General features: G+C 40.5%; 1 protein-coding gene across 1 annotated transcript in view; it reads left to right on the forward strand.

The window, feature by feature from the left end:
* Positions 1–13,581, forward strand: part of lamb2l (laminin, beta 2-like) — a gene marked incomplete at both ends in the record, with an annotated part of 116,231 nt that overhangs the window by 71,733 nt on the left and 30,917 nt on the right. The window contains 10 exons of the mRNA XM_080496337.1: positions 171–340; positions 7,428–7,563; positions 8,821–8,894; positions 9,235–9,423; positions 10,767–10,830; positions 11,189–11,391; positions 11,518–11,638; positions 12,106–12,294; positions 12,389–12,568; positions 12,660–12,772. Coding sequence (XP_080352463.1) covers positions 171–340; positions 7,428–7,563; positions 8,821–8,894; positions 9,235–9,423; positions 10,767–10,830; positions 11,189–11,391; positions 11,518–11,638; positions 12,106–12,294; positions 12,389–12,568; positions 12,660–12,772 — 1,439 coding nt within the window. The remainder of the gene's footprint in view (positions 1–170; positions 341–7,427; positions 7,564–8,820; positions 8,895–9,234; positions 9,424–10,766; positions 10,831–11,188; positions 11,392–11,517; positions 11,639–12,105; positions 12,295–12,388; positions 12,569–12,659; positions 12,773–13,581) is intronic.

Raw genomic sequence — 13,581 nt, forward strand, 5'->3', positions numbered from 1 at the left:
TTTGTTATAGAACAAAGAAGTCATCCAAACTAAATTCATTAATGTGAGTCAGGAAGTAAATCCTTGAGGTTTTTTTTGTTCGCCCCGGGGGTTCATCCTAACCAATATGATTTATGGTGAAATGTCAGATCTCTCCTAATTCGTCTCTGCTCCTGCTGCTTGTCTTCCAGTTGTTGTTGCGTTGGGACAGGAGCTCCCATCAAGCCCACACGGCTGCACCGAGGGCAGCTGTTACCCTGCAACTGGAAACCTTCTGATTGGACGAGCCGTCAATCTGACTGCCACTTCCACCTGCGGCTTGCATGGGCCAGAGCAGTACTGTATCGTCAGCCATTTACAGGTACTGGACCTTAGTTTGAAGGCTTATGGGGCGTAGATATAAAGGGCTTCATTTGGGTTTTTTTTTTCCTTTACCCAGAGGCACATGTTGGTGTTTCCATAGCTGCGCTTTGACTTTGACTCCCCCACAGTAACAATAACTTCCACTGCCTGTCACATTAGCCCAGTTTGACTTGACCACGCCACCGTCGCTCATCACCCCACAATACTCCACAACTCATTTTGTTTGTCCTCTCTTTGACGACTTCATTCATCTCCATCCTTCACTCTCCACGCTCTCTCTTCAATTGTTCGTCTGTCTGTTTATAAGTCACCAGGTTTCCATGATGCTTCCTCACACAGCCACACTGAGCCCCAGGTGTACACACACCAGCCAACCACACCTTCTTCACACACACACTCTTCTTTCTCTCTGATTGTCTGGCTTGGTGTGTGTTCAGTTCAACCAGTAACTATTATTTTGTTCTGTTTATGAATTCCTAAATCTTTTCCTCCAAAGCCACAAATATAATAGGAAGACATCCTGATGGCGTGTGAGGGTCAGCTTTCAGTTTTTCTACATTCTTGAAGCTACTATAATCTCTTGTTTGTTTAATTCACCCAGCTGGAGACTGCAAAGTTTCACAAATGTTCACAAATATTGGGTAAATGAGGGCCACCGACTGTAGGTGCTCTGCATTGAGAAGACACCACAACATACCTGTTATTTCTGAGCCTCTGTTGACCCTGGCTAATTAACGTGGGCTTTGGCTAAAGGTTGCTATGATTACTTGTGTAAGTAAAACCTAAATAATCCTGATCCCAATCTTTCAAACTACAGATGAAGGTTTGACGTCACGGCTATGATTCTGTCATTTCCCCGTCAGGTGGTTGGAGAGTCAATCCACCACATGTCCGAGTGTTCTTGAGCAACCCACATGGAAAGAACCTATATAAACATATATGTTTTAATATAGCTTTTGATATAGGTTTGGCATATATGTGACATATATAAAATTGGCCGTTTTCCTATATGTTATGTACATATATGTACATATATGTGTGCATACATACATACATATATGTATATAACATATAGGAAAACAGCCAATTTTATATATGTCACATATATTCAAAACCTATATTAAAACATATATGTTTATATAGGTTCTGTCCGTGTGGGACTTTCTATATATGCAGCATATATATTGTCATATATATTGTCATATATGTGCATATATGCACATATATGACAATATATGGGCTGCATATATGCACATATATGACAATATATATGCTGGATATATGCACATATATGACAATATATGCTGCATATGTGCATATATGCAGCATATATGTGCATATATGCAGCATATATATTGTCATATATGCAGCATGTATTGTCATATATGTGCATATATGCAGCATATATTGTCATATATGTGCATATATGCAGCCCATATATTGTCATATATGTGCATATATGCAGCATTTATGTGCATATATGCAGCATATATGTGCATATATGCAGCCCATACATTGTCATATATGTGCATATATGCAGCATTTATGTGCATATATGCAGCATATATGTGCATATATGCAGCATATATATGGTCATATATGTGCATATATGCTGCATATAGGTTTCATATATGTGCATATATCCTCATATAGGTTCTTTCCATGTGGGAAGACACTGAACCACAAACTGCTCTCCGTGTGTGTGTGTGTGTGTGTGTGTGTGTGCGTGCGTGTGTGTGTGAGTGATTTTTGTGAAATGTAATATTAAAATTTAAAGACTTGGTAAGACCAGGTAAAAAGCTCAGAAATGAAGTGGACATCATTTTCATATTTATGCATCATTCTTGAACTCTTGAAAGATTTGCTGGTGAGCAGTTTGCGAGTATAGATCATTGTACTGAACCACATTCGATGTTTTAAATGAAACAAAACCCAAACCTTTTTATAGTTTACTATATCTGATACATTGTCATACATATATAATATATAGATGTAGTTGGATTTAATACAGTTTTTAAGTAACACCTATTTCTAGTGATTGATTGTTTTTAATGCACTTAATACTTAATATTAATTCAACTCAATTCAACTTTATGTATTTAGCACCAAATACAACACAGTTGCTTCTCGGTGCTTTTTACCAAGAGAAGCCCAACCACAACCCCAACTGAGCTGCATGGTGGTGCTGTGGTTTGCACTCCCGCCTCACAGTGAGAAGGTTGTAGGTTTGTATATTCTCCCATTGTGTGTGTGTGTGTGTGGGATTCCTCTCACATTCCAAAAAACATGCACCTGAGAAACACCGTGGTACCGCCCAGCTCCCCCTGAGCACTACTCTGTGGGGCTGCCAACGATGGGTCAGTTCGGGAAGGAATTTCAGCTCTGGGGATTAATACAGTGCTATAAATATATATTACTGATAACTTGATCTATTCTGTATGTCCAAATTTAAATATTTTTCATTCGTCATTCCTCTTTATGTGTTTGGTGAGGAGCTACGCCAACACATACACGTATGTAGAGTATGAACTTGAGCAGAGGAATATTTTAGTGAAACAGATGTATGACAGTGACTCTGTCCATGCTTGTTCCGAAGTGGAAGAAGCCCTGCTACAGTCCCAGCTTCGCCTTCGCAGCTCTTGTTTTGTCTGTCTGCCCCACATAGCATGTCTCTATGTTTTCGTGACGGAGCATTTCCTCCCCGTGGCATGTATGTACCTGCACTTCCATAGCCTCCGGGCCTGAGAATACATCATCCTCAACTTCCAGCTGAAATTTGTTTGACAGTCTGTGGTTGGAGAGAGGCCCTCGGCTGCAGCGAGAGGCAGGATGTGATGACAGCCTGTCGTCCCACTCCGGTCAGTAAGAAACTCAACATTTGTCTGTCGGCTTTTAAAAGTCCAGACGCTCACCAATAACTGGCGTTGATCTCGGTGGATCTCCGGGGTGGTGTTGTGGTGTTGTGTTGCTAGAGAAGTTGTTCTCTCAAACCAGCTGCAGCAGTCACATTTGTTAGTTTTCCCATTTAGCAAGGGTTACAGATAACCATTTGAAATACTTGCTGATAATTAGAACATTTTAATAATTCGTAATGAGTCTGACTGAAGGTGCGTTGAGGCTTCATGGAAACATTTTGCAGAGTGTAGGTCAAGCTTCACATCTTCAGAATGCAGCTCACACGTTTCCTCACGACTGGGATTTGTCGCAGATATCGTTGAAGTTGTAAATGTACAAATGTCTAATATCATTTTGTCTTGTGAGATTGTCTCGTAACAAGGACATATCAGCCACGCCACATCATGTAAACAACAACGACGAGCAGAGAGCAGGACCTCCAGTGTTTAATGTTTGGAAATACCGACTTTACTTTGAGTTCAACTCAGTAAAAGGTGACAAAAATCTTAGCGTCCGCTGTGCACTCTGCCTGAGAATATAACTTTTTTTGATGGCGAAAAGTGAGAAGGCAGCACAAGAAAGTGAAATTCAGTGAGAAAACTCGCCCTTCCACCCCCCACTGATGTGCTCACTGCATCAGTCCCACTAGAATCAAAGCACCAAAACATTTAAATTCATTCCAAATACCAAATTCCAAAAAAATCCATTGCTCTTGTCCAGGAAATTCTAGAGGAAATCAAGTTCAAGTATACCAGAAATAGATGCCAAACTTCCACAAAACAGACTAAACATTTGTAGATGAACTTACATTTCCCAAGAAAACTACATTCCTAAACAGAGAGGGACACGCTGAATTTGGTCTGGTCTGTACAACCAACATAGCTCATTAGAAACACACGAACATTAGTGATACAGAAAAGAAAGGAAAAATAATAATGACATTCCCTGCACGGGCTTCAGGGTTGAGACTGAGGTCAAGTGGAAAGTGAAAGAGGGAGGTGACGCCTTTACCGCCAACAAAAAAGCGTTTTCAAGCCAGCACCAGACTTACATCAGTGCTTTGTCGCAACAGAAAGCCATATAGCTGAGCTGAACAGGCTTGACTAATGGAAGACTAATACAGAGCGACAAAGGAGGAGGGAGGGTCTCAAACCTCCCGAGTTAAAAGCAAGCAAAGCTGCTTTTACATACATTAAGTCCTAAATAGAGACTTGAAATGTAACAAACAGAACTTAAATGTTCTGTGTCGTTTTTTTAAATTCTTTGTCTGAAAAAAATGCTTAAAAATATACCTTGGTGCTTCTTTCTAACGCCATCAAAGTTTGATGAATAAGAAGACAAACCTGGACAGTCTCACAGATGGACAAGTTAAGATAAATGAGATTATCCCATGGGCAGATTGATGCTGAGATTAGTGCGGGGAGGTGTAAAAATCAGGCTTGTACTGATGTACACATGCACGGCGTTCACGTGGACGCCTGTGCTGGTGCCCCCTCCATTCAGCTCTCAGCCATTGCTCTCTTCTCCAGCCTTGTTGTTGCTCGCAGCTTAATCACCCTTGACAACAACCTAATTAAGAAACGCTGGGCTGGAATCTCGCGGCTCTCTGTGCCAGGAAACCCTCATCTCCCCGTTTTCTACCTGCCCCCCTCCTCATGGGCCCCCTTTCTCATGCACCCCTCTTCTTCGCTCCTTTGTTCTTCAACCTTGGTACCTCGCCCTCATATTCATCTTTTCATCAACGTCCTTATCATCTTTCTGAAACACACTCCTTTATTCCTGCTCCTGCCTTATTAGTGTCACCAGCTAATCTTCACTAATCATTTTTTTTCAATCCTTCCTTCTCATTCCTCTTCCCTCATGAGCCGTATTGCAATAGAAGAGAAGAGAAGAGAAGAGAAGAGAAGAGAAGAGAAGAGAAGAGAAGAGAAGAGAAGAGAAGAGAAGAGAAGAGAATAGATGAGAAGAGAAAAGAAGAGAAGAGAAGAGAAAAGAAGAGAAGAGAATAGATGAGAAGAGAAAAGAAAAGAAGAGAAGAGAAGAGAAGAGAAGAGAAGAGACGAGAATAGATGAGAAGAGAAAAGAAGAGAAGAGAAGAGAATAGAAGAGAAGAGAATAGATGAGAAGAGAATAGATGAGAAGAGAAAAGAAGAGAAGAGAATAGATGAGAAGAGAATAGATGAGAAGAGAAGAGAAGAGAAGAGAATAGATGAGAAGAGAATAGATGAGAAGAGAAAAGAAGAGAAGAGAAGAGAATAGATGAGAAGAGAAAAGAAGAGAATAGATGAGAAGAGAAAAGAAGAGACGAGAATAGATGAGAAGAGAAGAGAAGAGAAGAGAAGAGAAGAGAATAGATGAGAAGAGAATAGATGAGAAGAGAAAAGAAGAGAAGAGAAGAGAATAGATGAGAAGAGAAGAGAATAGATGAGAAGAGAAAAGAAGAGAAGAGAATAGATGAGAAGAGAATAGATGAGAAGAGAAGAGAAGAGAATAGATGAGAAGAGAATAGATGAGAAGAGAAAAGAAGAGAAGAGAAGAGAATAGATGAGAAGAGAATAGATGAGAAGAGAAAAGAAGAGACGAGAATAGATGAGAAGAGAAGAGAAGAGAAGAGAAGAGAAGAGAATAGATGAGAAGAGAATAGATGAGAAGAGAAAAGAAGAGAAGAGAAGAGAAGAGAATAGATGAGAAGAGAAAAGAAGAGAATAGATGAGAAGAGAAAAGAAGAGAATAGATGAGAAGAGAAAAGAAGAGAAGAGAAGAGAAGAGATGAGAAGAGAAAAGAAGAGAATAGATGAGAAGAGAATAGATGAGAAGAGAATAGATGAGAAGAGAAGAGATGAGAAGAGAAGAGAAGAGAAGAGAAGAGATGAGAAGAGAAGAGAAGAGAAGAGAAGAGAAAAGAAGAGAATAGATGAGAAGAGAAGAGAAGAGAAGAGAAGAGAAGAGATGAGAAGAGAAGAGAAGAGAAGAGAAGAGAAGAGAAAAGAAGAGAAAAATATCAAATGAATCAAAGTAATGTGTGCATTTGAGAGTGAATGTTGAAGGACAGCTGCCATAACAGAATTCAACAGTTGCTGCTGTTAATTCCAACACAAACACACAATATGACTCAGAACTTTAACATTCAGATCTTGACCACTGCACCGACACAAAGCAGTGAGTCCTCTCTTTTATTGGACCCTTGAGATTCGACTGCCTGTTACTCAACTTCTATCAACGATTTTGATGGAAATATTAGATACTTTTGTAGTTCAAGTGAGATAAATGTTATTTTTCTGTTTTCTCTACCTACTAAAGCACTTTTGCTACTGTCTGTCTGTCTGTCTGTCTGTCTGTCTGTCTGTCTGTCTGTCTGTCTGTCTGTCTGTCCGTCTGTCTGTCTGTCCGTCTATAGCCCATGAGACAGTTTCCAAAAATATTGCTGCAACGGAGGTCGATTGATTACGTCTGAACCCTTTAAGAACTGCAATTTGTCTTCAATTTTGTAAATGCGTTTTAAAATGGAAATGATAATTAGTTGATCTCATTCCCATGATGAAGTTAGAACATGGTACACAAGATCTATTTTATGACTTAAGTTGTTTTTCTGTTTCTTTTCTTGCTGCACTTGAAAGCACATTATCTACCACTTATCATGTTGTGCATCACTTCATTTTGCACGGATGTCAACTGAATGTCATCTGTTTGCCTCCTCCCTCATGAACTCAGTTTAAACGTGTGTATATATATATATATATATATATATATATATATATATATATACACATACATAAACTGCCCTAATCAAAATAGAACCCTGAGTTTTGCTTTTTGCCTTTTATTCTTCTGTTGTTTCCATCTTTTTCAGTATGTTTTCGTCTATATTTAGTATTTTGATCTCTTGAAGACACCATGTAATCCACCCTTGTGAGGTGATTGGCCCACTGGCTACTCCACAACCATAATTGAACAAATAAAGCGTTGATGTTTTGAAACAGTTCTGGGGATGAAGAAACACCGAGCAGTCTGTTCAGTGTTTCACGCTGTATGAGGAGCTACAGTGTCGTGTGTCAGTCCACAACTGACAGAAATACGAAGGAATAAAACTATTAAACAAACCCAACCGAGCTGATTACTCAAACTTTATCTTTTACCACAGCTCGCATTTTTGTCACAATTCCCTCCTAATGTGTTTATTTTCTCGCCAGGAGTCAGACAAGTGCTTCGAATGCAACTCTCTGCATTCATACAACCCGTACCACCACAGGAACAGCCACCGCATCGATAACGTCATCTACCTCATGGACCACAGCGGAGACAGCACCTGGTGGCAGTCTGTCAACGGTGCGTGGATTTACTCTGACCACCTCTCTCCTGCAGACATCTTTCATTAATGTGTGGAAACAGTTTGAATTCACCATCAAAGTAATGTGACACCATCATTTCCATCAAATGTACAAATATTACATTTGCGTTTATACATTTATAGATTTAGACTTTCATACATGTATACATTTATACATACACTGTGTCAGTGTTGTAACTTTTTTTTTTTTTAATGCTAATGCTAATTAGTCCCTTTGGCTGGTGGTGGCTGAAGGGGCTAATTAGCTAGTGGCTAATTGTTAGCCGCAAGCAACCACGATATATAGTCTTAAGACCAGATATCAATGAGCGCCTTCTCACTACTTCTTCACCACTTTTGTTTCTTTCTGGTCTGGTTTTTTAAATTCACGATATTAGCTTTGTTTGTTTACTACCCAAAATGCACTGCACTCTGCAGCATGTCCTCTCTCTCTGTCAGCTGATAGTACCTGAAATGTTAACATTGTACATGAACCGAGACCCACGTTTTCACCCCTCTCCTCTTGAGCAGGATCAGAGTCCGGCAGTGTTCACACCGGCCCATACAAAGCGGACTTTCCCTGAAACTTACTCTGATTCGGATCAAACAGTGTCATGTGAACACGCCCTAAACCAACATTACAAGACAAAGCAGGCAAAGAAATAGACTGCAAAACTAATGCAGAGTGGAAAACGTTCTGTAGCTTCATCATCATCCTCATAAAAACTCTTTGAAAAGCGGATGACGTGATGAAAAGAGCTTGTGAAGATGTCCATCAGAATAAGGCGCCATTTACACAACAATGAATTTGAATGTATCCGCAAAACTCTCTTCACTTTAGGGGGGGCTGTTTCTCTGCCCCTGGCTGCCCGTTGACAATAGGTACTTCTGCTCATGCACTTGTTTTATCGTCCATATCAGTAGTTTTATAGTTGAGACTCTCCCCTGATAGCATCCGATGCGTCATCAGTCCATATGGATGTCGGGTTCTCTACATTTTCGTCACGTTTATAGCGTATTGTTCTCTGCACAGGTATGTGTGGTTTCATTCCAAAAACAAACAACAGCGCCCTCCCGTGGCGTGGCTTACTAACTACATCATTGTCAGTGTGTCCACTGCTGCAGTGTAAACACACTCCTTTACTTTCATGGATTAGGTGTTGTCACATGAAACGTTGTCGTGTACACGGGGCCTAATTTGACACAGAGTGTGAATTACACCAGTGAGACACTCAAACTGTCCACTTCCTGCACAGGGCAGGAAGATGTCAGCATCAGACTGAACCTGGAGGCTGAATTCCACTTCACACACCTCATCATGAAGTTCAAGGTAAGCGGGCTGTTTGTGCTTGTGTGGGTCTGAGTCTGTGTTTACAGACCTGTGCTGGAACTGCAGCACTTGTATGTGCTTAAACATGTCAGAGGGCGCCCTGGCCCCACTGTGTGTTTGTTATGTACACTCACAAATCTGGAGACTGCATTCCAACAGGAAAGGACCTTTTTTCTGTTTGCAAAGCAAACAGAAAACTGAAGGTTCAGACGAATCAGGGCGTGTCCTGTGTGTCATGTGTCATTGCTAAACTATATTGACTGATGTGATGTCAGTTTTATTTATTTGTCTTTGCCTGTTTTTTGTTTTTGTTTTGTTTCATTTTGTTTTGCTTGTGCAGACTTTCCGACCGGCAGCCATGATAATCGAGCGCTCGTCAGATTTCGGCCGATCATGGCGGCCCTACCGTTACTTTGCATCGAATTGTACCAGAACCTTCCCGGCCATCCCGGCCCATGGCCTGCGCCACATCAATGACATCATCTGCGAGGAACGCTACTCCGACATCGAACCCTCCACTAACGGAGAGGTAAGGGCTTGGAAAAACACCACTTCCATCATAGAGCAAGCAAATCCATGGATTTACTGGTTTATTTCCCTTTTGTCTCAGCTGGCTGTGTGTTACAGCTGCTCAATATGCTTTATTGCATCATGTCAATACCTTTTATGTTCTAAAACTATCATTAACAAGTTTTTCTTCTCAATAAATCTTCATTTCGCTTATGCTAAAGTTTTAAGTGTGAAACTAAAAACTTGTTATCAATGCTTGATGTGCATCAGTACCATCACAGCATTACATGCTAATGCTAACTCTCAGAATGTACCGTCCAATCACAACACATCTGGACGCTTCCTGCTGGATCTGTGGGAATCGCCGTTTACTTTCAGCTCTCAACTACAGCTTCAGATTTGTTTGTTGCTAACATGTACTATTAACAAGAATATTATAAAATTATGTATAGAACAAATTACTATTGTACAAAATATATATTGTATAATATTGTATAGAATATTTATAGTATATATGGGCTCATAAACTGAACTTGGGGCACATTGCTACTAAACTCATTTCCATTTCTACTCGGTTGTTTGATTGAGAAACTGTTGTGTTTTTTACTTTAGTGATAAACTTGTGAATCTTCACTTGACTGTCTCTACCAAGCAGTTGATGTGTTTGTTGCCACTTTATTAACCTTTTAGGTTAATAAAGCAAGAAGCACATCAACTGTTACACCTGTTACAAACCCAATAGGTTTTTGGATATTTGTAAGGTGGTTTTAGCTAGAGCCCTTTTTATTTAAGTTTATTTACATTTTTTTCCTATTGACAGTGTAAAAAAGTACAATATATAGCACAACTTTACACTTGTATATCTTTATGCCAGGACAATTCCACTTCACAATACAATCAAACACAAGAACACATGAAAACATGTAAAAATTATATTTTATATAAAAGTTTTACATCATGTATATTAAAATATGACGATAATTTCTTTCCTGTATTGAACGTTACTGATTTGAGTTCACCCATTTCAGTTTTCAAAAAACAAAACCAAACAAAAAAAAAGGTCTCTGTTGTGTAACACTGAATAATTTGTAACTATTTAAGCAACTTGCGAAGCGGTTCAATCCTTCACATTAAAGGTTCGTCTCTACAAATAATTTCCTTTGTGACCAGTCTGCTGTAGCCTTCCACAACAACGCAACACATAATAACTCTGGAATGAGAAGGGAAATCTGATTTTCAATGGAGCCAAAGGTTATATTTCCTTATCATGTACTGTAAACACCAATGTCTTAGCATGCCAAAGTGTTTAGTCCCAACTTTATAAAGTATAAGTTATAAATAAACTCTTGAATTGTTTTCAAGGTAATCTATAAAGTTTTGGATCCTGCCATCCATGTGAAGGACCCATACAGCCTGGACATTCAAGGTCAGTGAAACTGCTAATATGCACCATACACACCCTGTATGTGTGCATTTCATATCATTCACATCAATGTAAGTATTTTCACGTCATCAATTTATTTTATTTATATATATATATATATATATTTTTTTTTTTTTTTTTTTTTTTTTTTTTTTATTATTATAATTTTTTTTTTTATTTCTCTTGTCACATTTATAAACATAGAAATGTGAAAACATTGCAAATAATCAGGTAAGGCATGAAAGCTTAAGATGTGTTGGTAGGTTTTTGTTATATGAAAGTTATTAATTGCCTAGGACAAGTCAAGTTTATAAATATGTGATTGAACGTTAAGAATGTATTTTTCTGTATGGCTCTGTAGAACTTCTGCGGATCACCAACCTGCGTATTAACTTCACGAAGCTCAACACCCTGGGAGACGACCTGCTGGACCGGCGCTCAGACGTCCTGCAGAAATATTACTACGCCATCTATGAGCTGGTGGTGAGAGGGAGCTGTTTCTGTTACGGACACGCCTCCGAGTGCGCTCCGGTGCCGGGGATCAACGCACGGGAGAACGGCATGGTGAATATTAACCTCTGACATGAACAGCATTTCCAGTTATCCCGTCCTTTGTCACTGTTCCCAAACAAATCTGAGCCTGCCTGCATTACTCGACTTCTTCATGAATGCTACACATGTATTGGCTAGATTCACGGCCGCTGTGTGTGCAAACACAACACCGAGGGTCTGAACTGTGAGCGATGTCGGGACTTCCACCATGATTTGCCGTGGAGACCAGCGGAGGCCGAGAACCCTCACTCCTGCAGAGGTGAAACACCATTCACAGAATGACATGAACCTTCAAATGCATATACTCTGTTTTTATGTGTCATCTGTCTGTCTTTCCGTCACCCATCCATCCATCCATTACCCATCAATCCATCCATTATTCATCCATCCATCCATCAGCAATACTGATGGGAGGCTGGAATCCCAGTGAACATTCGACTGAAGCTTCCCACACACTGATTTTCATCTGTCGCAGATGTTTTATCTGGTGTCTTAAATACATGAAATACATGAGGCTCATTGACACAAGACCTCCTCATAATCTGTCTTTGTATTCATCTCTGGAGCTGTTTCTGCTTGTTATTTCAACTTCATTCTCAGCTCATAAAACTTTGTCTTTTAAAATGTTAAAGAAAAATCAAAAACTGACATCCTTTTTTAATTGGAAAATACATAGATTTTTGGAGAGACAAGTGCCTCCTCTGATATTTCTGCCTGTTCCTTCAGAGTGCAACTGTAACGGCCATTCAGACCACTGTCACTTCGACATGGCGGTGTATTTGGCCACGGGAAACATTAGTGGAGGAGTGTGTGACGGCTGTTTGCACAACATGATGGGACGCAACTGTGAGACGTGCAAACCTTTCTACTACCAGGACCCGAACCGAGACATCAGGGACCCGCAGGTTTGTGTTGGTGAGTCATTCAGTCCTTCCAACCATGATGTGGTGATTCTCCCAAGAGCATGTCTTGTTTTGCTCATTATTTTCCTTTGTGTTGCAACATGTAGTCTGTGACTGTGACCCGGTGGGATCCTTGGAGGGGGGAGTGTGTGACAGTCACACCGACCTGGACATGCGTATGATCTCTGGACAATGTCGCTGCAAAGCCAACGTGAAAGGCCTGCGCTGCGACGACTGCAAGGAGGGGTACTACGGGCTCAGCCAGGACGACCCGCTCGGTTGCCAACGTATGTATTTCATAGCTTTCTGGTGCTTTCTGACATGAAACCATGCAGTCTGTGAAACTCCAGTCAGAACGTGTTGGTGTTTCTGCTCCAGCGTGCAACTGTGACCCTCGTGGCATCATCATGATGGGAGCGCCGTGTGACCAGATCAGTGGGGACTGCTCCTGTAAAAGATATGTGACCGGCCGCTACTGCAACCAGTGTCTGGTTAGTCTCTACTGCTGGTCAACCTCTTTACATTAGAAGTAAATGCATAATAAATTTTATTAAATGCACAATGCACATCAGCATTCACATTTCACATTTCAAGGCATGTTGGCTGCTTGAATGTGTTTCATCAATTAAAAAAACATTTCAAAATCCAAAACATAGACTGTATATATAATATGTGATGTAGGAATTAGTTATACAGTAATAAACTGTCTTTAATTTGTTTTATATTTTGTGAGAATAACAACATACACCCTCCAAATTGTGTGCCAGGCCATGAGCTGGTATTCCAAGGTTAAGTTTTTGTTTGTGTAATTTTGTCCAGTTGAGCGGCCAGTCCTAGCCGCTCAATGTGTTTAAGTATGCATCGTTGTTGTGGGTTCCTCACATATCACAGGGCTGAACCAAACACAAACAAAACGTAATCTTTGATAAGCATGGTAATCCACAGCCAGAAAAATTCACTTTGAATAAAAACAGCTGCGAATATCAAGGTCAGATGGGACATGACAGTCCCACGGTCTCCTGCAGCACTAACAGACCGACATGAGAAATATACAAGGTCACAGAAATACTGTGAACCAAGACCCAACAATCAGGGAGACATTTGTTCAAACAAGAGACAAAAATCCAGGAAGAGAGGAGAGGAGAGGAGAGGAGAGGAGAGGAGAGGAGGGGAGGGGAGGGGAGGGGAGAGGAGAGGAGAGGAGGGGAGGGGAGAGGAGAGGAGAGGAGAGGAGAGGAGAGGAGAGGAGAGGAGAGGAGAGGAGAGGAGAGGAGAGGAGAGGAGGAGGGGAGAGGGGAGG

This window comes from Blennius ocellaris (genome assembly GCF_963422515.1).
Source record: "Blennius ocellaris genome assembly, chromosome: 5".
Taxonomy (NCBI): Eukaryota; Metazoa; Chordata; class Actinopteri; order Blenniiformes; family Blenniidae; genus Blennius; species Blennius ocellaris.